The 22924-nt window shown below is 43.8% G+C and overlaps 1 protein-coding gene across 1 annotated transcript in view; it reads left to right on the forward strand.

The window, feature by feature from the left end:
* The first annotated feature begins 856 nt into the window (after positions 1 to 856).
* cpne9 (copine family member IX) overlaps positions 857 to 22924 on the forward strand; it is a 78630-nt gene continuing 56562 nt past the window's right edge. The window contains exons 1-2 of the mRNA XM_067445751.1: positions 857 to 1384; positions 14351 to 14391. Coding sequence (XP_067301852.1) covers positions 1308 to 1384; positions 14351 to 14391 — 118 coding nt within the window. The 5' untranslated portion in view covers positions 857 to 1307. The remainder of the gene's footprint in view (positions 1385 to 14350; positions 14392 to 22924) is intronic.

The following is a 22924-nucleotide window of genomic DNA, read 5'->3' on the forward strand; positions in this document are numbered from 1 at the left end:
ATGTTGACTACATTTTTCCTAACAAAGTACTGTAGCAGTACCATAGTATGGTAATGGTAATATTGAAAGATCACCGTTTTGTACCGTGCCATTCCCTTGTTTGTTTAATAATTTAATTTAATTTTAATAGTTCAGACAGCAACATTTGAACATGCTCTCACACTCGAGCATATGATGCCAACAATTGCAGATAGGAAAACTAGATTTTGAGATGGTACCAAAGCGGTTCCTGATTTATCACCAAAATAATTCCTGAGTTCCTTTATCAATATAATACTCTCTTTACAAAAAAGTGCTTAAATATAGTGGATAGTTGCTATTGTGTATGTAGGCTAATATACTGTTTTTGATTCTTTTCTTTTTTTTTTGTTATTGTGGCACTTTTGAGCCTCATAGGTGCGTTCAGACGTTTAAATTGAACATTTGATACCCAAAAATGCTATATTTATGTAGGCAATTCAATAGATTTTAAGACAAAACTAATGTGCTTTCTGATTTATCAGCAAAACAATAACTAATTATTAGTAGCCTATATAAAATAGCCTACAAAAGCTGCAGTTGTACAGATAATCATTAGCCATTTTCGTTCACCACTGGTAGCCTACCTTAAAGACAATTTCCCCACTTTTTTTGTTAGTGTAGGCTACTTGTGAGCATCATAAAGATGCTTTCAGACGATTCAAACATTAGATGGCCAAACATGCTATTTTGTGTAAGCTCACTAGATTTTGCGATAGTGTTTTCCGATTTATCAGTATATTCATAACTCATTATAAGGTGCAGGGAAATACTTAGTTATTTTCTGCTATTTATACTGCGCAACACCGACGTTTACCATAGCTCAACCGGATTTTAAAAGCCGTGGGCGTTTGGGAAACTGGATGTTTGAAAATCGTTTCCCCACATCAATAGATTAAACGTCCCTAAAGGTTTCAGATCCATATCTGACACCACATCGCATAAATATTGAATGGCTTCTGTAATATTAAAAATTGATGTTTTCAATTTAAGTTTTCAAAGCGGTGTCGGAGTGTCCGCGCTGAGGGAGGACGAGAGGAGGTCCAGTCAGTCTCTACCTACCTGCCGATCAAACGCGCGCATCGCTCGCGGTCGCGCGCTCTCTCCTCAGGTGCGCGAGGGGGTCAGATTCAAAACGGACCGATGATGTACGCTCTGTCCAAATTGTAAGGAAAGCCACAGTTACGCGCCAGTTTGGTGGGTTATATTACACGTGTGACGCCAGAGACGAGTGAGACCCAGATTTTGGAGTCATTTGAAGACTTATCTCAAACTCCCGAGGAGCTGCAATGGCATCGATCGGGGAGTTTGACCCGTTAAACAGCAGCGTACCCGCCACCAAAATTGAAATCACCGTCTCGTGCAGGTAAGAGCGAACATGGCATTAAAATTGTTATTATTAATGTTCATAATTCACTGATTAAGTCTTAAATGCATCGTGTGTTTTATGTTCTGGGTTCCTCCTGGCATATTTTTGTTCATTGGGAAATTTAACTGAGTTATGTAGTCGTTTAGAATATGCCTTTAATACAAATACAGTCGATTAACGAGTTAAAATAATAATAATTAACAATTGGAATAAATGTTGGGCAGTCTATGCATCTAAAGCATCACTCTTGCTTGGGGCGAAGTGGAGTTGCTTGTTATAAAAATCAGATATATGGTCAGAAGTGGTATGTGGGGCATCAACAACCATACCCTTACAAAGACCAGTCGGTGATGGTATTAGATGGTAGCCTAATACCGTGGTACGTGTCCAAAAACACGACCGAACCTTGTTCAGGGTACTTTTTACATAACAAATTAGTCGAATAAGTCGCCATAATATTCAGAATAGTGCTCAGTATTTTTTTCTATTGTCCCGGCCACTTTATACATGTGGTCCATCTATACATTTTTACTGCGTTGTGATTTATTTATTTATTTATTTGTTCATTTATATTATTTTTACCACAGTATTTTTTGTAAGGGTTTGGGTGGGAATCTCATATCTTCTATGATGTTGTCTATTAGCATTCATGACTTGCAGTTTGTGTCTTAAAATCTAATAAGTTGCCTACCTAGACAGCATGTTTGGACATCATAAGTGCATTCGACCGTTTTCTTGGCCAAACGTGATGTCTGGAAGGAGTTGGGTATCACTATTATGTTGGTATACTTTAGTCTTATTTTATTTTCTGTCATCTATTTGTGTTTCCTTTTTATGTCGAAAGTATAGGCTAGGTCAAGTGCTACATGTGAAATGGTTGCATGTTGAATATTTTGCACTAGCACACTCATGCTTCTGTGATTTGTTGCTTTTTATTAAAAAAAGTAACTTAATCCCAGTTTAATCTGTGTTTATAAAGGGCAACATTTTTTGAATGCCTGGTTGACCTCTTCCCTCACTGTCCCTCTGGACCGTTTTCTCCTTGTTGGACAGACACCACTGGCAACAAACAACGGCACAGACTCTTTCCTGAATAATGAATGTGTTGACTGCTGATGCTGTCTGTGTGTTTGCATAAAGCCTTCACTTCAGACACTGCTTGCCCAGATATCCAAGGGAGGTCTCTTTATACATGAGACACATCTGCGGCCGCCAGGCTCTGCCCGCTGAGCCTTCAGCAGTAATTTGACTGAGGTGGAAGATGGGGGCAAGAAAATGGAGCAAGTGGTACCTCATGGTACATATTTCATTTTAGCCTGCTGGGATATGAATGCAACAGATCAGGATTTATGAAAAATGAAATACAGTAACAAAATATGCGCCGCTTCTAGATGCCCAATGGGTTTCTGCTTCACTTTGGGGCAGCGCCTTGTCACATGACATCTCTGGTAAAAAATAAAATAAAAAAAAGTGTAGCGGGACAGGGTAAAAATGACTGAGTTTGTGGATTGATTACACAACAAGGCTGAACGAACAGTATCCTGTTCAAATTCTACTTAAATTAAGTCTTAAAAGGGATAGTTTTACAATTGACTCAGCTTCACGTTCTTCCAGACCTGTATGACTGACTGACTTGTGAATTATTTTTATTTTTCTGTCCAATTTCATACAGTAAACAGCTGAAAATCATACAGGTTTAGAATAAAATGAGGGTGAGTAAGTGACAATTTTTGTTTTGGGTGAAATAATTGATTTTACAAATTAGGCTTACCTACATTTTTGCAAAACTCCAAAAACTCCATGTGAAAAAGAAAAGACACCCTTTAGAATTGTATGGTTTTACACAATTAAAAATCATCTGGCCGTTAGGAAAAAGACTATCATATGAATAACAACAAATGACATATTACACTGTGTCATTATTTATTTAACAAAAAGTCCCTTCTTAGCCAAACCATTCTTAGAAAGTCGAGAGGAAATCCATGTAGGAAGTGACAAAGTAAGTACACCCTATGATTCAATTGTTTAAACGGGCCTAATACACACTGACAAAGGAGATCAGAGTGGCAAAATCCTGGGACACAACAAGCCGATGATCAGCTGTCGGGCCGTTTTAAAGTGTTCGGGGCGACTTTTTGTGTGTGTGTTTGTGTGTTCCGGACACCATTGGCCATAGTTGGACGCCCCTGTTTTTTTCAGCAGTAGAATCGGCATCGGGTTTTCAGTGAGAGAGAGATCTCTGATTGAATGTACAGCTTAAGCCGGGATCAGACTACAGGAATTTTCGGCCGATTTATGCCCGATTTGCCCCTTGGGACAATCTGAGAAAAAAAATCTTGTCCATGACGTTGGTCGGTTCCGATGTTCGGCGGAGATTATCTGGTAATGTGAGGCGTTTACATATCAAATCTTTAACCCCTGATCTGCTCAAAGACACATGTTTGATATTTATGATTTTAAATTGGGATGATTACGATGATCTGCTTCGTACATATTTATATCCGCTTCCCCATGAGGTCATGTGAGGTGCTCCTCCTGGCATGATAATCTTAATAATATCTTATAGTGTGGGATGCGTTACAATTTTCAAATTTTGTAGTGTGTGCATTTTTGAGATTTGAAAGAAAAAAAAATCGGTGAAGATTTTCGATTTATGTGCGAGATACAACCAGATTTCATTATCGGTTAATATTTACAAACTCCTGTAGTCTGAGCCCAGCGTTAGTCAGCGAGCAAAGAAGTCAAAACAATAGAAGGCTGTTCTAATTTTAGAGTGTTCCTCTGCGATTATTTTAATATTTACATGAGCGAAGTGGAAAAAAGAAAGTGATCATCAGGATTGATGTTAAAAGCGGTAAGCATACGCTGCTTTGTTTACAGTTTGTGTATCTGCAACCTGCAGTGTCAGTGTTACTTTTTGAATGACGAATATAGACCAGGGCTCCAGCGTTTTCATCCATCTTGTGGATGTCCTGGGAACTAGGATTCACTTAAAGTAGGAACTGAATTACTTTTCAAAGTTGAGAACTACATAACAGTCACAAAGAATCATTCTTTACACCAGTGGCGAGGCCAGAAATTTTTAACTGAGTGGACCTTGGTGGAATAGGGTGGACCTCAATGACTACTCTCAAATTACACAAATTAAACAATATGGGACAAAATCACTTGACAGTAAATATAAGCTATATATGATTTATTTTTTGCCAACAAATTCATATAATTCATATATGCAAAATTAATTTATAACAAGCAGCTACAAAGCCAATTGCAAGGAAGACAAATATAGATATTGTGCTGCTATATGACCACTAACAAGACATCAGTGTTCAGTAATTGGGTTCATTTTAAAATGGAATAACCAATTCTTGTCAACTAATGCAACTCAGTATAACTGTTATCAAACATGTATTTGCAGCTTAACCTGTGAGAATTTCGTCTCGTGTTATGCACCGTGGCCCGTGTTAAAAGTTTATTTCACTAGCAGACGTAAACTCATCTTCCCATCCCCTCAACAATACGCGATTGGCTAAACATTACTACTAAGCTTATTGATTGGCTGCTGCAATAAGTCAGCTATATGAAAATGTTTTCGCTCTACAGTAATTATTTTTTAATAGGGCTGTCAATCGATTAAAATATTTAATCGCTATTAATCGCATGATTGTCATGAGTTAACTCGTGATTAATCCCAATTTAATCGCACATTTTTAGCAATTGTAAATCTAAAATTAAGTTTTTAATACTCTAATCAACATGAGTATGCTATGCATGCTTTATGCAAATGTACATTTATTATTAGTGAAACCATACTTATTCAATAATAATCAATACAGCATGAAGATTAGATGTATCAAAGGTCATAGATGTTTATTTAAGAAATTGTTCATGTCTCTTAAGCCTAAACTTAAAAATTAAGAGTAAGCAGTGATTTTTCTCATTTTAAGAATATAAAGGGAGTCTTTACACTGGCAGTTTAATTCAGAGCAGGGCACAGTTCGTATGAAAAATTGGTAATGTGTACCAGTGAGCGCACCAGAACCACACCATACCTGGAGGAGGTCCATACTCCACGAGTAGGAATATAGTGCGGCCCCTTTAAGAGACGCGCGCTCCCTATTGAACTGCCGGTATTTTGCGTGTGCACGCCGAACTGGGCCGCGATTTACGTGGACAGTGTGAAGAACATGGACTCGGGAGCGCGCTTGTCCAGGGAAGTAACCTGTGCATTCGTTTTAGCCGATTGTAATGTATTTAGTTCAATAAAACAGGTGTACTGTAAGTGGTGATGGTGTTAATGATTTACCTCAGACATGAGCGAGAGTGAGCTGCAGTGCATCGCGCTCAGACTGCAGAGAATGTGCTCAGTGAAAAAAACGCACTTTTCTTTCTGAAGTCTAATAAAAGTTAAACAAAAAATGTGGTAGCTTAGGCTATGTGGTAGCTTATGTAGGCAATAACTGCACTTTTGGTTTAGAATATTAATGTCAACCCTTTTCTTTCCCTATTAATGTTTGCTGCTGCGTCTGACTGCTCTCACTTTTTCCAACTACGGGCTATGCCACGGATCAAACAGAAAATGCGCGCTGCGTTAATAAATTTAGTGCTGTTAAAATGAATTTGCGTTAACGCGTTATTAGCATATTTGACAGCCCTATTTTTTAATGAAACTTTTTGTACGTGTTTAAGTGATTTGTGTTGTCACATAGGCATATTATATTCTGCTATCACAATTTTTTTTTTTTTTTTGTCTGTTCTGATTGGGTGGGCCAGCCGTCAATCTGAGTGGGCCAGTGCCACCCTGGCCCTTATGTAGCCTCGCCCCTGCTTTACACAGAATCTGAACCAGTGTTACAGACCGTAATAATGTCAGCATCACTTGGCCAATGAGTATAGTTCGGTGAAAGGCAGAAAAATAGTTTGCATATAGTGCATGAATCAAGATATAGTGATATACACTGCATATATTTAGCTAAATGTTTTTTTTTCTATTTCTATCTATTTTCTATTTCTATCTATTTTCTAGCTGACTAACAAGATCATGAGCACTGAATGTTTTTTTTTACAGTGAATTTGACATTACATGATATGAGGGATAAGCTCTTTCCCAGGTCGAAAAAACAATTGGGTGATCTGTCTGGCCACATTAAATAGAGACAAAACAACATTTATTGTTTGTATTTCATGATAAAATGAACAAACACATTGAAAGTGACATATTTAAGGTGACAGTTGTCTTACTACGATTATGAATGGCTGCACTACGAATAAGATCAGGCAGTAACATAAAACAGCAACTAGAATCCATATCATTAAAAATGAAAATAGTTAACGGTTAGTTTGCGTTCACACAGCTGTTTATCTGTTGTAGTGTTTCCTCGTTGTTTGCAAGGAATAGACACTTCCTTTTTGCACTTTTACAGTAACTTCATTTATTGACACGTCTCAGTCACTTTCTCTCTCTTTCTCTTTTTTTCTCATGCTGGCACAGTCGTCAGTGTTGTTGCTTGATAGAGATGAGGACTTTTGAAAAAGCCCATTATTTTTCGTTTTGACTTGCGTTTCTGACACGGAAAGCTGATCCTTGCTGTCTCCGTTTGTACTTTGGCGCTCAAACTCGCACTGTAAAAAAAATGTAGGTCTCCAATTAAACATTTTCTAGTGACTGATCACATCTAAATTTTTCAGTTAGCCGAATTTAATTTCTGTGAATTCAATTGCATCAATTCACAGAATTTCAATTCAGCCAACTGAAAAATTTAGAGCAATTTTTTTTCCCACTGCAACTTTGTTGCACGTCTTCTCGTGTTTTTACGCCAACACAACAAAAATATGTCATAGGCTACTTATCACAGAACATGCAGGTAAAAAGGCACGCAATTTCTTAATCATAACATATACATTTATATGATCGCCAGTGGCGATTTCAGCAAAAAATGAAGATGCAAATTTATATTTTTTGCCGCATATGCAACCGTTTTAATCACAGTCCTGTAGCCCTGTAGACGACAACCCTGCATCAGAGTGGAAAGGTCTGAAAGAAATTACTAAACTCAAGACGCCACCATCCAGCCCTGTGTCGAATCAACAACTGGCCGTTTGAATGAGTTTATTGCAGGTTTGAAAAACCCTGTCTCACACCCCAATCCCGTTCTGACCTTCTTTCTATACACCCATCCCATCATCACCTCTAGAACCACCACTCCCCTGCCTCCTGCTCTTTAGTTCTGTGAAGAAGATGTGTGTCCAGTCTTCCGGAAAGCACCAGGCCCAGACAGTGTTTCACATGTCTGAAATCTCCCCATCCCAAAGAAACCCAAAATGACGGGACTGAATGACTGCAGACCTGTTGCCTTAACATCTGTGGTCTTGGAAGTAATTTGAAAGACTATTGCTGGCCTACATGAAGAACATTACTGGACCCTTGCTGGATCCACTGCAGTTTTTTAACGAGCAAAGAGGTCTGTGGGTGATGCAGTCAACATGGGACTGCATTCCTACTACATCTGGACAATCCAGGGACTTGGATCCTGTTTATGGACTTCAACTTGGCCTTCAACACCATCACCCCAAAACTCCTTCTGTCCAAATTTACCCAACTCTCCATGCCTCCATCTGTCAATGGATCACCAACTTCCTGTCAGACAGCAACAACTACTGAGGCTGGGAAAATTCTCATCCAGCACCTTCACAATCAACACTGGTGCCCACTAGGGGAGTGTGCTCCTAGACAGGAGGTTGACAGACAAGAGCTGTCTGTCTGATGCAGTTATAACAACCTGAACACGCTCAAAACAGTGTAGATGATTGTGGACTTTAGGAGAAACAACCCAGCATGGGAGTTCCACATAGATCACAGTTTCAAAAAGGCCCAGCAGAGACTGCACTTCCTACGCCAACTGGATGAACAAGGATGTTCAACTTGCCACATGAGTTGCTTATATAGTTCTACACTGCAGTCATTAAATCAGCTGCAAAAATCAGACCTCAGGAGCATCTGGTCTGCGCTATACAAAGCAATGAACTCCTTTTACCATCTATTGTCTAATTGTATATTGTGTTTATTATTTTTATATTGCTATTTCCCATGTACTTACTCTATTTTTATACTTTTTATCATTATCTGTCTTGTCAGACTGTCATTCTTTTTGTCCTGTGAAAACTTCTGTCACCAAAACAAATTCTTCGTATGTGTACCATACCTGGCAGTAAAGCTCTTTCTGATTCTGATTGCTTGTAGAGCCACTTTTAGCAGCAATAAGTTGAAGAAATTATTTTCTGTATGACAGTATCAGCCTCTCGTATCATTCTAGAGGAATTCTGGCCCGCTCTTCTTTAAAACGTTGCTTCAGTCAATTGAGGTTCATGGGCATCTGTTTATGCACATCTCTCTTAAGGTCCCGCTGTAACATTTCAGTCAGGTTAAGGTCTGGACTCTGACTTTTTCAACCATTCTGTTGTAGATTAGCTGGTATTCTTGGGATCATTGTCCTGTTGCATGACCCAATTTCGACCAAGCTTTAGCTGTTGGAGAGATGGCCTCACATGTTAATATGACTCTAGAATACTTCGGCATACAGAGGAGTTCATAGTCAACTCAATTACTGCAAGGTCAGTGACAGCCCAGGTCATCACCCCTCCATCAGCATGATGGACAGTTGGTATGAGGTGTTTGTGCTGATATGCTGTGTTTAGTTTTCACTTAAACCTGCCTGCCTTAAAAAGCCCTGTAGACAACAACCCTGCCTCAGAGTGGAAAGGTCTGAAAGACATTACTAAATATAAGACGCCACCACCCAGCTCTGTGTTGAATCAACAACTGGCTAATCAACTGTTCTGACCTGCAGTTTGTTTAACGAGCAAAGAGGTCTGTGGGTGATGCGGTCTACACGGGACTGCATTATATCCTTCAACATCTGGACAAACCAGGGACTTCTGTGAGGATCCTGTTTGTCGACTTCAGCTCGGCCTTCAACACCATCACCCCAAAACTCCTTTTGTTTGTTCAGATGCAACTTTGCAAACCTACGCCGTGCAGTTTTTTTTTTTTTTTTTTTTAGAAATAAGCTTTCTCCTGGGAACCCTTCCAAACATGCCATACTTGTCCCATCTTTTTCTAATTGTTCTGATATGAACTTTAACATTTAACATGTTTACTGAGGCCTGTAGAGTCTGAGATGTAGTTCTTGGGTCTTGGGGAGTATTGCAAAGTCTGACCTCACTCCTGGGAAGATTGGCAAGTGTCTTAAATGTTTTCCACTTCCTTACTGTAGAATAATGGACTTCAAATATATGGAAGTCAAATAGTTTGAAAATGGCTATATAAACCTTCTCAGATTGATGGGAGCAACAATTGCTTCTCTAAGTTCTTTACTGGTGTCTTTCCTCCTTGGCATTGTGTGAACACATGGCTCCAGACCAGCAAACTTTGCTTTTATAGAAGTGATCCCACTTGCTTAAGATCGCCAGAGGCCATAAGATACAATATTATCGCGATACTTAAGCCACGATACAATATTTGTGCGATTTAAAAAAAAGAAAGTTGCGATTATGGTGAGTATTTCAAAATATTGATACGGCCATTATGAATGGACATGCATATTTTACTTTTGCTTTAGACTTAGTGTCAATTCAGGGGTACCTATTAAGTTGTTATACTTAAAAGGGGGGGGGGGGGTGAAACACTCATGTCAATCTTGATTACCTATAGAGTAGTATTGCATCCTTCATATCTCCGAAAAGTCTTTAGTTTTATCATATTTATAAAAGAAATATAGGCTGTATCGAGCCTTTCCGGAAAAAAACGAGCGGCTGGAGGCATATCGTGTGGGCGGAGCTAAAGAATGACGATCGCGAACAAACTGGTGACGTCCTCAAGCGTGGAGAAACCCATGGCTATCACAGATAATACAGATAATGATCCAGAATCAAATCTGAGGCAGAAATAAATTGAACAGGAGAAACGGTAACATCAGGACGTCCGTCTCTGGTATGTACTGTATTTAGTAGACTCTCAACATTTCTGTGTCTTTACTCGCAGTTTATGAGGACATGATTCGGTATATGGACTATTGTATGCGACTAGACCTTAGAAGTAGCAAGCAAAACGGTTTTGCACGTCAGACTAGTGTAACGTTATACAGAACAACAATGGAGTAACCGTTAGCGCATTTGAATGACGAAGCACGCGATCGTGTCGTTTACTGATGTTTTCTCATGCAACGGTAGCCAATAGCAGAGACATTTGAAGCAGATTTACTCACCGGCTGCTTCCAAAGCAGGACCGAACCTTTATCGCTGGGACCGCTCCGTCAAAAACACACTTCTTTGGTATGATTTGGTGAAGTCTTGTGACAGCAGTGGCGTGTAAATCCACTTTGAGATGCGACTGAAACGTTGTTGTGAAGCTTCCCGTCATTTCTGCGTTCAAATCGGTTCAAATGCAGCGCTGCCTTCCCGGAATGCTGTGCTGAAGCGTTGAAGTCGCTCAACGTCACCCATAGGAATAAAGTGGAGCGTGGCGCGCGACATAAGTGTTCACGGAGGACTGGATCTGCACCTGAGAGACTGTTTACGGCGTGCAGCGTGCGCGCACCCTACCGGGAGAAGAGCCTGTACGGCCCATACAAGGACCTTTCGTTCTATTAACATCAAGCCGACCCATACTCGAAAAAAACTCTCCGAAACTTGTGAGAAACCGGAAGGAGTATTTTTGACACAGAAATACTCTATCAAACGTCCAACATTGGTTTTTGAAACTTTGTCTATGTTTAGGATGGGAATCCAATTCTTTAACAGTGTAAAAAGCTCAGTATGCATGAAACAGCATTTCACCCCCCCTTTAATGAAAAACACAATAACAAAACAATACATTCATTGACAAACTCGCATAAATAGGTGCATTTGCATTTTGTGTTGAAACCAAATCTTCCACCGTCTTGTCATTCAGCTCCTCACTCTTGTGACAAATAAAATCTGACTCCTGCTGCTGGTCTGTGCTGCGACTCTCGTTCAGCTCACACTTTATTAAGCAGATGTTCAGTTTTTAATTGTAGTGTCTATTCCCTAACTGAACTAAATGATTTTACTACTATAAAAAAAATGTTCTAAATGACGGTGCCGCGGTGGACAAGTGATGTTACCATTGTTTTTTTACGCTTGTGTGTGAAATCAACATATAACTAACACAAACATGATCAGAGCGGTCCACATTCAGAAATATGCGAGAATGTGCTTCCTGCACACACAACTCATTGCGCACGAGAGTGATGCGCTGTTTGTGATGTTACAGTCTGAAAGTACATATTTCAAATGAGTATTTTTATTATTTCCCGCGTTAAGCTTAGAGCTTACGGTAACATTTCTGCACAATGCGAGCTGAAAATCAGTTCCTGAAAATATTGATACTTGCCGTCCCTATATCCGTACAGTATCCCAAGTTCCCAACACAAAATTGCAATATTATGCTGTATTAATTTTTTTCTTACTTCTACTGTAAACATACAATTCACTGCAGTTTTCAGATGGAATTAACACTAAAGGCAGTAAAAAACAGGGTGGATTATCAATTCAATGACCTTATTTAACCTTATATAGTGCATAATTTCTAAACTAATACATTTTAATCATTACATTACATAAATACATTTTATGTAAATTTAAACAAAAATGTAATCTAAAATTTTCTAGTGTAGTAAACTTTGATTGCTTCAGCAAATGTGCTTATTATTTCATGTTGGCTTCAGTTATATCGATTAGGTTTGCTGTAGGTGACAGATTATTTTCATAAATGATTAATCTTTTAGCCTGGGTTGTAATTGTATACCATAATCAAATGAATTCTGTGCTTTTAGTTGCCCACCAAGTTCCTCAATGGTGAAGCTTACTCAGTGGACCTGGGGAAGAGGCGGCCCACTCATAAACATTTACCACAAACCCTGTGAACTTTAGCATCAGACATAATTTTGGCCATATTTAATTAGTGTTATGCATACTAACTGTGCTTCTATTTTGGAAACGCCATTAAAAGCAACCAGCAATTAGACTTTTGATGGCTTTCAGTTACCCATATGCAAAACTCCACAGGGAATCTTTAATCTTTTATGAAGTTGCATACGAGCATTCAAAATGGATACCACTTTGGAAGGCAACAAGTTTGTGGAAGAGTGTCTTTCTGTCACTGCATTATGCTGGCAAATTGTGGAAGCTGTTCACAAGGGAAGCCAATTCATCAAGGTTGTTTGTCACTGTCAACACAGATTGCAGCAGATGCCGTTGTGTCAGTCAATAAGGGAGAGTCTGGATGGAAACCAGAGGAACGTGTTGAAGACTCTCAGACCGGGAGATCTTAGGGGATCTGTTGCTTTTGTCAGGGAAAGTTTGTAAATTCCTATCTTTGGGATTATATTTCGAGAAGCAAAGGAAAGCATTTTCTCTGTATATTTATTTAAACGTATGACTCAAACCTGGCAGCATCAGAAAGGAAAATGCTGTACTGTCAGTCTGTTTTCCTTTGAGTGAAGATTTCATGATGTCTTGTTTAAAACAAAGTGAGCAGGATAAAGATATATATAGGTCTACTGGGCTTTTTATGTACACGTCAAACTTTGAATTATGCATTAGCCGATTTACATAACCTGATTTGGAGGTTGCTGACTTTCTTGATGATTTTATTACATCAAGTAATGTGATGTGTGTCGTTTAATATGCCCAACCATAATGAAGGTGATTTCATAAATGCAAAAAAATAAAAAATAGGAAGCCTGCAGTATGTTATTCTGATCAAGGTCATCACCTTAAACACAATAACCGAAGCCACGTGGTATGCCAAGGGATCCCCCTCAGTACGGTGCATGTGAAAGCGCTCCCTGTTGAGATGCCAGAGCTTCAGGACCCGTTTATTCGGGCTTAAAACGTCACAGCTGGCGTCACACCAGATGTCAGGCAATACCTCCTGTTGCTCAGAGCCGCATCCTGCAGACTAGAGATGGAATCGATTCTCTGCTCGGTCGGATGGATTAATGTGCTCTCTGCTGTACTTCCCTAGCCTTTTCTTCTATTCCTATCTATTTATTCCTCAAACACAACACTCCTGTGAAAGAATATCTATGGGCTCTTGTTACTGGTCATCCATCATGCCTGTCTTAAAACAGTCTGGTCTTTAAATTTAAATGCTTGGTCAGAGACCAATAACAGACTGATGGATGGAAACGCAAAGCTTAGATAATGTTATTGCCATCGGAGCAGTTATGAAACGTTACTTTAAAACAACAGTTCTTGTTGAAATATCTTTTTAATTGACAGAGATAAGGTCAATGTGAAATGCTTTTCACAACCCATTTAACATTTGTAGTGTGCTGAATTTTGAAATAAAACAAGATATGCAATGTGAAAAATGTAGGATGAGAATTGATTTTATCAAGTGGGATTTGATAAGATTGTGAAAGCTGGCTGTTATGGACTAGAATGAAGTCAGGTGGTTGAAAAGTAAGAAATGCATGAATTTATCTATAAAGGAAAGTCATTTTAGAGGACAAGCAAGTTATTTTGGTAAAATATTATAAAAGCAAACCATCATTATCAAGTCAATTAAAAATAATGTGGTTAAACATTCAATCCTTTTTTAAAATTTTTTCTTTACTAAATGAACACAAGGAAACTATATTCTTCAAAACATAAAAAAAATAAAATAAATGGGGACAATTTTGATTTGAATGTTGACTCATTTTGCTGTCCATGACCTTCATTATTGATGTCTGGCAGGAGAAAACTCAAGCCTGCTCTGACCTGAGCATCAATGAGTCTCTTTGTTCATATAGGACAAACATAGAAGCTGCTTTTGTTTCTGTGCAACCATCTGTTCAATAAAATGATCATCTAGATAGGTTTCCTTTGCTTATTATTGCCAGCAATTATTTTGTTGTCCGTTTTGTACTTTAGCTTCTCTGTTTTTCTTCTCTCCAGGAGTTTGTTGGATGTCGACACATTCTCAAGGTCAGCACCAGGTAAGTCTTGATCTCAGGCCCTGTTTACACCTGGTATTAAGATATGTTTTGGTTGAGTAGACGAGGGAGACATATTCCCATTTACACCTGGTGGTTTAACTCTTACTTTACGTAAAATAACGTATTTTCATCAACATTAAACCACATATAAATCAAAACTGCCTAATGTTAAAGAGAATAAAGTGTTGAACCCAGGGCCGTTTCTAGCCTTTCTGGCACCCTAGGCAAGATTCATATGTTGCCCCCCCCTTTTTTTTTTTTTTTTTTTTTTTTACTATAACTTACAATGCAAATATGACTTCCTTATTTCATGGGCATATTGTGCATGCATTAATCCAATAATGTAGCTTTGGTTTATTATCACTGAGATCACAGATGTTGGGGGGGTTCGGGGGCATGCTCCCCTGAGAAAATTTTGATTTCTATAATCTACATGTGTGTATTTTAAGATGTTCTGAACAGTGGCGTAGCACCAAATTTTGGGCCCTGGGTACAAACCATCTTGCTGGGCCCCCGTACCATGTATGTGTATGTATAGAAAACGGACTTCCCTGCCTCGGGCCCTGGTTACTCAGTACCCTTTATCCCCCCAGTCCCACGCCCCTGGTTCTGAAGGCCAAAAAATTAGATAACAATAGCTTGAAAACCATGTCACTCGGCGCCGCTGCGGATTGGAGAACACACTGACACAAAGACTAAAAGACGGGACGAAGCCGTAGCCGAAGCCTCGCGCCAGTTTCATATAACTTATGTTTTAAAGGTTAATCACATATTTTTTTAGGGGGAACTGAGGCATAAGTTCATAAAAAAGGGCCTAGTGACGCCCATGGTTATGACAGTATTAGCCTACTTGATCAATTTACACTAAACAGCTATCTCTGATGTAAACATTATTTTATTCAAATTAACTATGCTATAATGTTCTGCACCTGAAATGAGCATGGCGTGTAATGTTTTGCTCAATGTTATGATAGAGAGACCAGCTTAGTAAAGAACAAGTAACCAATGAGTAGGCTAACATACCTGTATATTTCGCTTTCTTTTTTATATTTCCTCGTTTTTCTTTTTACGATACTGAGCCCCTGATGGCTTTGACCTTTTCATGATGATGAAACTAAAGTACGCTGTAACGAGTAGAAATATAGTGTGGCCCCTTTAAGAGTTGCGTGCGCTCCCTGCAAACGAAGTCTGCATTTTGTGTATGTGCGCACTGAGTCTTGAGCTCCCATGTGTGGGGATTATTTTCTGTTTTCTGTTGCTAACAGTAATTTTGTTTTCTTATGTAATGCTGTGGACGGAAAGGGAGTTTGTGATGAGAGTTCAGCGGGGAATAAAGTGCGATCTGTTTGAATGGCTCCTCCGTGTTTGCATCATGGTTTGCATCCACTCCAGTTACATTATCCGCATTTTTCACTCGGACACAAAGCGTTACAACGCCACGGATGACGACCCTGCCGCCCTCTACATGATCTCATTTCATTGCAGCAGCACCAATATCACCATGGCGACTTCACTCCAATAATCGCAACTTATCATAATGCCTTGAGTTGAAATAGCAAAAGTACGAAATATTAATAATGAAATATATATGAAATAACTAAAAAATCTTGTTGGGGCGGGGGCTCACTGGCGCCCCCCAGCTGTTGGCGCCCTAGGCGACCGCCTAGTTTGCCTATGCCTAGAAACGGCACTGGTTGAACCTATGAAGAGGAAATGATTGTGAAGCTTTAGGAGTGTTGATGGACTTGATTTACTCCCTTTATGTTTTGACCATTGTTCTGATTCTGATCTAGATGTAGTTTTTGACATTTCCCACATTAAAATGTTGAATTAAACTGTTTTTTCCCCTCTTCTTTCTTTTGATAATCATACAAAATATCCTTGGAGCCATTTACATTTTGTGCAAAATATAATAAATGCTGGCAATGGCTGGCAACTTAAAAAAAATCCTGGTTGGGAAAGAGTTAACCCGACTCTTTTGTCAACTTTCGGCCACTTCTATTTTGCATTCTTAGAAGGGAGGGTGTATGGGTGGGTAAATGTATGTTTTTTTCACAGATCTTTCGATCTAATGGATAAAATAAGCTCACACGCAATTTACAGATGAACGCAAAAGGAGACAATGTAAAAACATACAGAGAGAAGCAGCTTTCGTTTCTGCTCTGATAGCCGCAAGGCCACACCAAACTCTGTGAGTCCATGTTAGAAAACCAAAACCAGACTTGGGTCTTCTGCCAACAAGTTTAAATCCTGTCTGACTAGCACATTAGGTCGGTAGGCGGAGAGTCTTTTGTGGCTGTTTGAACGCATTCGACCACATGAGCGTTTACTCTATGAAAGCATTCCTACTGAATGTGTTGTCGACTACCTCTGGAAGTGGTTGAAAGTGGACAATCTCAAAACGTTTAAGACTCTTTTTACACCTGTATTTAGCGTCGTCCACTTGTGATCTGACTGACCAAAACACTTCTTAATACCAAAAGCAGTCTGTCTGTATTTTCAAATAATTTACTATCATACTACTACTACTGCTATTTCTGAATTAGATATTATGCACACTATGCAGTTTTTTCTGTATGCATGGAATACCTGGGATAACCTACAGTATTACTTTTGCCAAAACATTTATGCATACAACAAAGGGCGCCATAGGGTTTTTCACAATGCAGTACGCTCAGCGTGACCTTCCGTTTCCAGTGTTATGTACTGAGATAGTATGTAATTTCGGACGCACCGGTAGTTTGAGTTCTACATTTGAATTTGAACTTTGCGACCATTAAATAAACATGTTCTCTTTAGGATGAATATGGGTAGTATGAATCAAATTCGGACATATACTTCTGCCATGCCGTCACTTCATTGCCATTCATAAATCCTCACCCATGGCCTCATGTGATAATTCTAGAGACATTGTACTTTGGCAGAACTAGTAGGTCATCCTGCTTTTCACCGAATAGTAAATATTTCGGACATACTACTCTTTTGGCATACACTGTAAAATGTAATATGTAATAAGTTGACTTTACTTAGAAAAGCTGTGGAAACTGATTGCCTCAGAATTTTCAAGCAAATTAGGTCATCAATTTTGACTTGATACTACTTGCTACTACTTTGTAGAGTTAACTTTTGTATTTGTAGAGGTTACCATAAAACTTGAGTACCAGTAACTCAATTTCAAAAGTTCAGCCAACTTACATATATAAGTTGGGGTTTGTAAGCGGAACTCAAACAAAATAGTTATTTTAACTAGTTATTTTAATTTCTGCTTGTTCATTTTACTAGAAGAATGTGTGGAAACTGATTGCCTTAAAATTCTCAAGTAAGCTGAACGTCTCGGTTACGTATGTAACCCTCGTTCCCTGAAGGAGGGAACGGAGACGTACGTCAGAACTGAACCGACGAATGGGATCTTACTTTAGAGACCAATCCTACTTCGAGCATCTAACAACGAGCCAATGAAATTTGGCATGCGATCACGCATTCCACGCTCCGCCCCGCAGCGCGGGTATAAATAGGAAGTGGAATGGTAGATCAGCGCTTTTTCTGCTGAGGAGCCGAAAGGTGACCGGACTCCCAGCGGAAGCACAGCATCTGGCGACGGGACGTACGTCTCCGTTCCCTCCTTCAGGGAACGAGGGTTACATACGTAACCGAGACGTTCCCTTTCAGTCGGTCACGTTCGACGTACGTCAGAACTGAACCGACGAATGGGATCCCTATGGAAAACGCCAGGATGCTGGCCCTTCCAGCGTCCTGCTTGAGCGCACTGCACCGTCTAGTATGGTACGGAAGTCAGGGCTCCAAGCAGGGAGTACAGTCACTGCTGTTTCTGCAAGGCCCACTCAGAATGACTATTGGATAACGCTGGGAAAGCGTGCCTACCTCGTACTTGAGAGAGAGGGTACGCTGCGGGGCCACGTCCTTCAGGGAAGGAGAGGTGGCAGAATACGCATAAGGACTAACCTGGCAGGGTAGTGCAACATATGGCAGTCTCTGGGGTGGTTCCAGCCTGATTGAAGGGGGGAAAGAACACGCCCAGAGACGACAGAGCGGGCTCTGTCGAGGGAAAGACACGGGGCTAGCCCGAAGGGTAGCTGATACCGTGGAAGAATACACATATGGGGTTGCCGTGAGGGAACCGCTACATATGGGACCCAGCCTACAGCCACGTTTCACAAGCATACGGGTGCAGGCCTGGCGTCAGACGGTCCGCAACGTCTGACACCGGAGGGGTGACGGAGGAGCTCGACAGGGTTAGCCGGTTTCCCGGGGAACACAACTGGAGACAATAGACGCACGTATCCGGCCCAGAGGGCGGGAGTGGCGTTTCGCAAGCCGACACTTAGAACGGGCACTTAGCGCTCCTGGCCACTGGGGGCGAGGATGCGGGAAGATACCGGCTCTACACGTAAGCTATAGAATCTAGCAAACGTGTTAGGTGTCGCCCAGCCCGCAGCTCTACATATGTCTGTCAGCGAGGCGCCTTGAGCCAGCGCCCAGGAAGAAGCAACACTCCGAGTGGAGTGAGCTCTTACACCGAACGGGCAAGGCACGTCTTGGGACTGGTAGGCCAAGACTATAGCATCCACTATCCAGTGGGCTAACCTCTGCTTGGAGACAGCCTTTCCCTTCTGCTGGCCTCCGTAACAGACGAAGAGTTGCTCTGAGGTCCGAAGGCTTTGGGTCCGGTCAACGTAAGCGCGAAGAGCGTGGACCGGACACAGCAAAGCCAGGGCTGGGTCTGCCTCCTCCGAAGGCAGCGCTTGCAGGTTCACCACCTGATCCCGGAAGGGAGTGGTAGGAACCTTGGGCACATATCCGGGCCGGGGTCTCAGGACGACGTGAGAGTTACCTGGCCCGAACTCTAGGCACGATTCGTTGACCGAAAGTGCATTTAGGTCCCCTACCCTCTTGATCGAGGCCAATGCCGTCAGGAGCACTGTCTTCATTGACAAGATTTTTAACTCACAAGACGCCAAAGGCTCGAAGGGAGGGCTCTGAAGTGCTCTGAGCACTAGAGCTAAGTCCCAAGAGGGTATCGAGGATGGACGAGGAGGATTTAGTCTCCTCGCACCTCTGAGGAACCTGACGATTAGGTCGTGCTTCCCCACGGACTTACCTTCTACTACATCATGGTACGCTGCTATTGCTGCAGCGTATACCTTGAGGGTGGAGGGAGACAGCCTTCTCTCCAACCCGTCTTGCAGGAAGGAAAGCACGACACTGATCGAACACCTTCGGGGGTCTTCCCGGCGGGAAGCGCACCACTCAACGAACAGGTTCCACTTCAGAGCATAGAGGCGCCTCGTAGAGGGGGCTCTAGCTGAAGCGATGGTGTCTACGACAGCTTGTGGTAGTCCATCTAGAACCTCCGCGTCCCGTCCAGGGACCAGACATGAAGATTCCAGAGGTCTGGACGCGGGTGCCATAGTGTGCCCCGTCCCTGAGAAAGAAGGTCCTTCCTCAGGGGAATCGGCCAAGGAGGGGCTGTCGCGAGGAGTGTGAGTTCTGGGAACCAGGTCCGGTTGGGCCAATACGGCGCAACTAACAAGACCTGCTCCTCGTCCTCCCTGACCTTGCACAGTGTCTGTGCAAGAAGGCTCACTGGGGGAAACGCATACTTGCGTAGGTCCCGGGGCCAGCTGTGCGCCAGTCCATCTGTGCCGAGGGTACCCCCGGTCAGGGAATAGTACCACTGGCAATGGGTCGAGTCCGGAGAGGCAAACAGGTCGACCTGTGCGGCTCCGAACTGGTCCCATATCAGCTGGACCGCCTGGGGGTGGAGTCACCACTCTCCCGGAGGTGTCGGCTGACGAGAGAGCTCGTCGGCTGTCTGGTTCAGCACACCGGGGACATGAATGGCCCGAAGCGACCTCAGCTGCTTCTGACTCCACAGGAGGAGGTGGCGGGCGAGTTGGAGCAGACGACGGGAGCGTAGACCACCCTGACGGTTGATGTACGCAACGGCCGTGGTGCTGTCCGTACGGACCAGTACATGCTTGCCACGCAGCGGCCCCTTGAGGCGGCGGAGTGCCAGATGTACTGCCAGTAACTCGAGGCAATTGATATGCCAATGCAATTGCGGCCCCGTCCACAGACCAGCAACTGCATGCCCGTTGTACGTGGCCCCCCAGCCCGTGGTGGAGGCATCCGTGAATAGCACAGCATGCCTGGACACTTGTTCTAGGGGCACCCCGGCCCGGAGAAACGAAGTGCTGGACCACGGGCTGAAGGTTTGGCGGCAGTAAGGAGTCACTGGGACCCGGTACTGACCGCTCTGCCACGCCCACCTCGGGACTCGGCCATTGAGCCAGCGTTGAAGCGGTCTCATATGAAGCAATCCGAGCGGCGTGACCGCGGCTGCAGATGCCATATGCCCCAGGAGCCTCTGAAAGAATTTCAGTGGGACCGCTGTCCTGCTCTTGAACATATTCAAGCAGTTCAACCGCTTGAATATGTTCAGGCCCGGAGGCGGCCCGTAGTGTTGCCTGAACACTCCTGGTTTGGACAGAGTGGGTGAGAAGGCCCGGAGGCGTCCTCGGAGCCCATTCTGCTGTCCACTGCCCGGAGGCAGGGAAGTGAAGCACTCAGCCCCGACCCGGAAGGCCCGTGGGCGGCCCGGAGTGTTGACTGAGTGCTCACGAGAGAGGCAGTGTGTGGGTGAGAAGGCCCGGGGGCGTCCTCGAGGCCCACACAGCTGCCCCCTGGCGACGGGAGGGTAGGAAAGGAGTGACAAGGCCCGTGGGCGTCGCACACTGCCAACCTGACCCTCTTGGGGCCCAGAGAGAGAGGAAATTGCTCTTTTGGTGAAAATGTGGGTACCGCTGGACTCCGGAGAGCCAGCGGCAGAGATGTTGTGACCAGTGATGCCCCCCCGGTCCCCCTCCGGGGGGGTGGGAGGGATGCGGACATCATCTCCCTCAGAGCAGCTCCTCTTCTCCCTGGGCTGCCCGTCTCAGGGCCGCTTCCCCTTACGCTTGCCGGCAGGTTTCGCGGGCCCTTGGACGGGTTGGGCGGCCCCCTTGCGTCCGGCACCCTGCTTCGCGGGTGGAGGCTGCTGCTTGGGCTTGGCAGGGGCGGAGGCGGACGCTGGAGGACGCCCTCGGCGACGAGCAGACTGGGGGGCTGCCCCGGGCGGCTGGGTGGAGGCAGCAGCGGGCCGCCGGGGCAGGATATTCTTGATGGCCTCCGTCTGCTTCTTGGCCACCGAGAACTGCTGGGCAAAGTCCTCGATGGCGTCGCCGAAGAGGCCGGCCTGACAGACAGGGGCGTTTAGAAACCGAACCTTGTCCGAGTCCCGCATGTCTGTCAGGTTCAGCCACAGGTGGCGTTCCTGGACCACCAAGGTGGACATCGCCCGACCCATGGAGCGAGCCGTGACTTTCGTCGCCCGGAGGGCGAGGTCCGTCGCGGCCCGCAGTTCCTGCATAACTGCCTGGTCGGAACCACCCTTGTGCAGTTCCATGAGCGCTTTGGCCTGGTGGACCTGCAGGAGCGCCATGGCGTGCAAAGCTGATGCAGCTTCTCCGCAGGCTGAGTAAGCCTTGCCCGTCAAGCCGGACGAGAACTTACACGCCCGGGAGGGGAGACGCGGGGCGTGCCTCCAGTCCGCAGCGGTCTTAGGACACAGGTGCATCGCAACCGACCGCTCGACTGCAGGGATCCCCTCGTAGCCCTTAGCTGCACCACCATCGAGAGTGGTGAGGATGGAGGAGTCAGTCGATCGCTGGCGAGCGCTATACGGCGCCACCCACGACTTCGTGAGCTCCTGATGCACCTCCGGGAAGAAAGGCACCGGGGCGGGACGCTGAGAACCAGCGCGACCCGTCCCGAGAAACCAATCATCCAGCCGCGAAGGTTCGGGACGTGGTGGAGGGTTCCACTCAAGCCCGACACTTGCGGCGGCCCGGGCAAGCATAGCCGTAAGTTCCGGGTCAGACTCGGGCAACGCTGTCACACCCGAAGGGGGCAACGCAGCCGAGTCTTCATCCTCGGAACCCATTAGCTCATCGACCCGATGCAGCAACCGACATCTGGTCCTCCGCCGGTGCCTCAAAAGAGACGACTGGCGCTCCACGCGGGAGGTCAGCGCGCCCTTCCGGAAGCTCCACCGGTACAGTGGAGGGGGGAGGGGCCCGAGGAGCCGTGAGACCCGTCGGGTTTACCCTGACCGACACCCTCAGGTCCCCACCAAGGTCATCAGCCAAAGTAGTAGCCCTCTGCTTTGCAGCTGGAGGACCACTAGATCAGGGTATGGACGATGGTGTTCCACCTCTTCTGAGGTATTGGAGACGGGACCGCAACACTGCAATGGACATATTCCCGCAATGGGAACATGTCTCATCCACGAACGCAGCCTCAGCGTGCTGTGCGCCCAGACACGAGAGACAACGAACGTGTCCGTCAAGCGGAGACAGAAATCGACCGCACCCATAAACACACGGCTTGAATGACATCTTGAAAAAGACGCAGGGTCAAACCGTGTTGCTCTTTTGTGAATGGAAGTTGCTCTTTTAGTGCTGAAGCACTCAGG

The sequence above is a fragment of the Pseudorasbora parva genome, chromosome 6 (assembly GCF_024679245.1).
Source record: "Pseudorasbora parva isolate DD20220531a chromosome 6, ASM2467924v1, whole genome shotgun sequence".
NCBI lineage: Eukaryota > Metazoa > Chordata > Actinopteri > Cypriniformes > Gobionidae > Pseudorasbora > Pseudorasbora parva.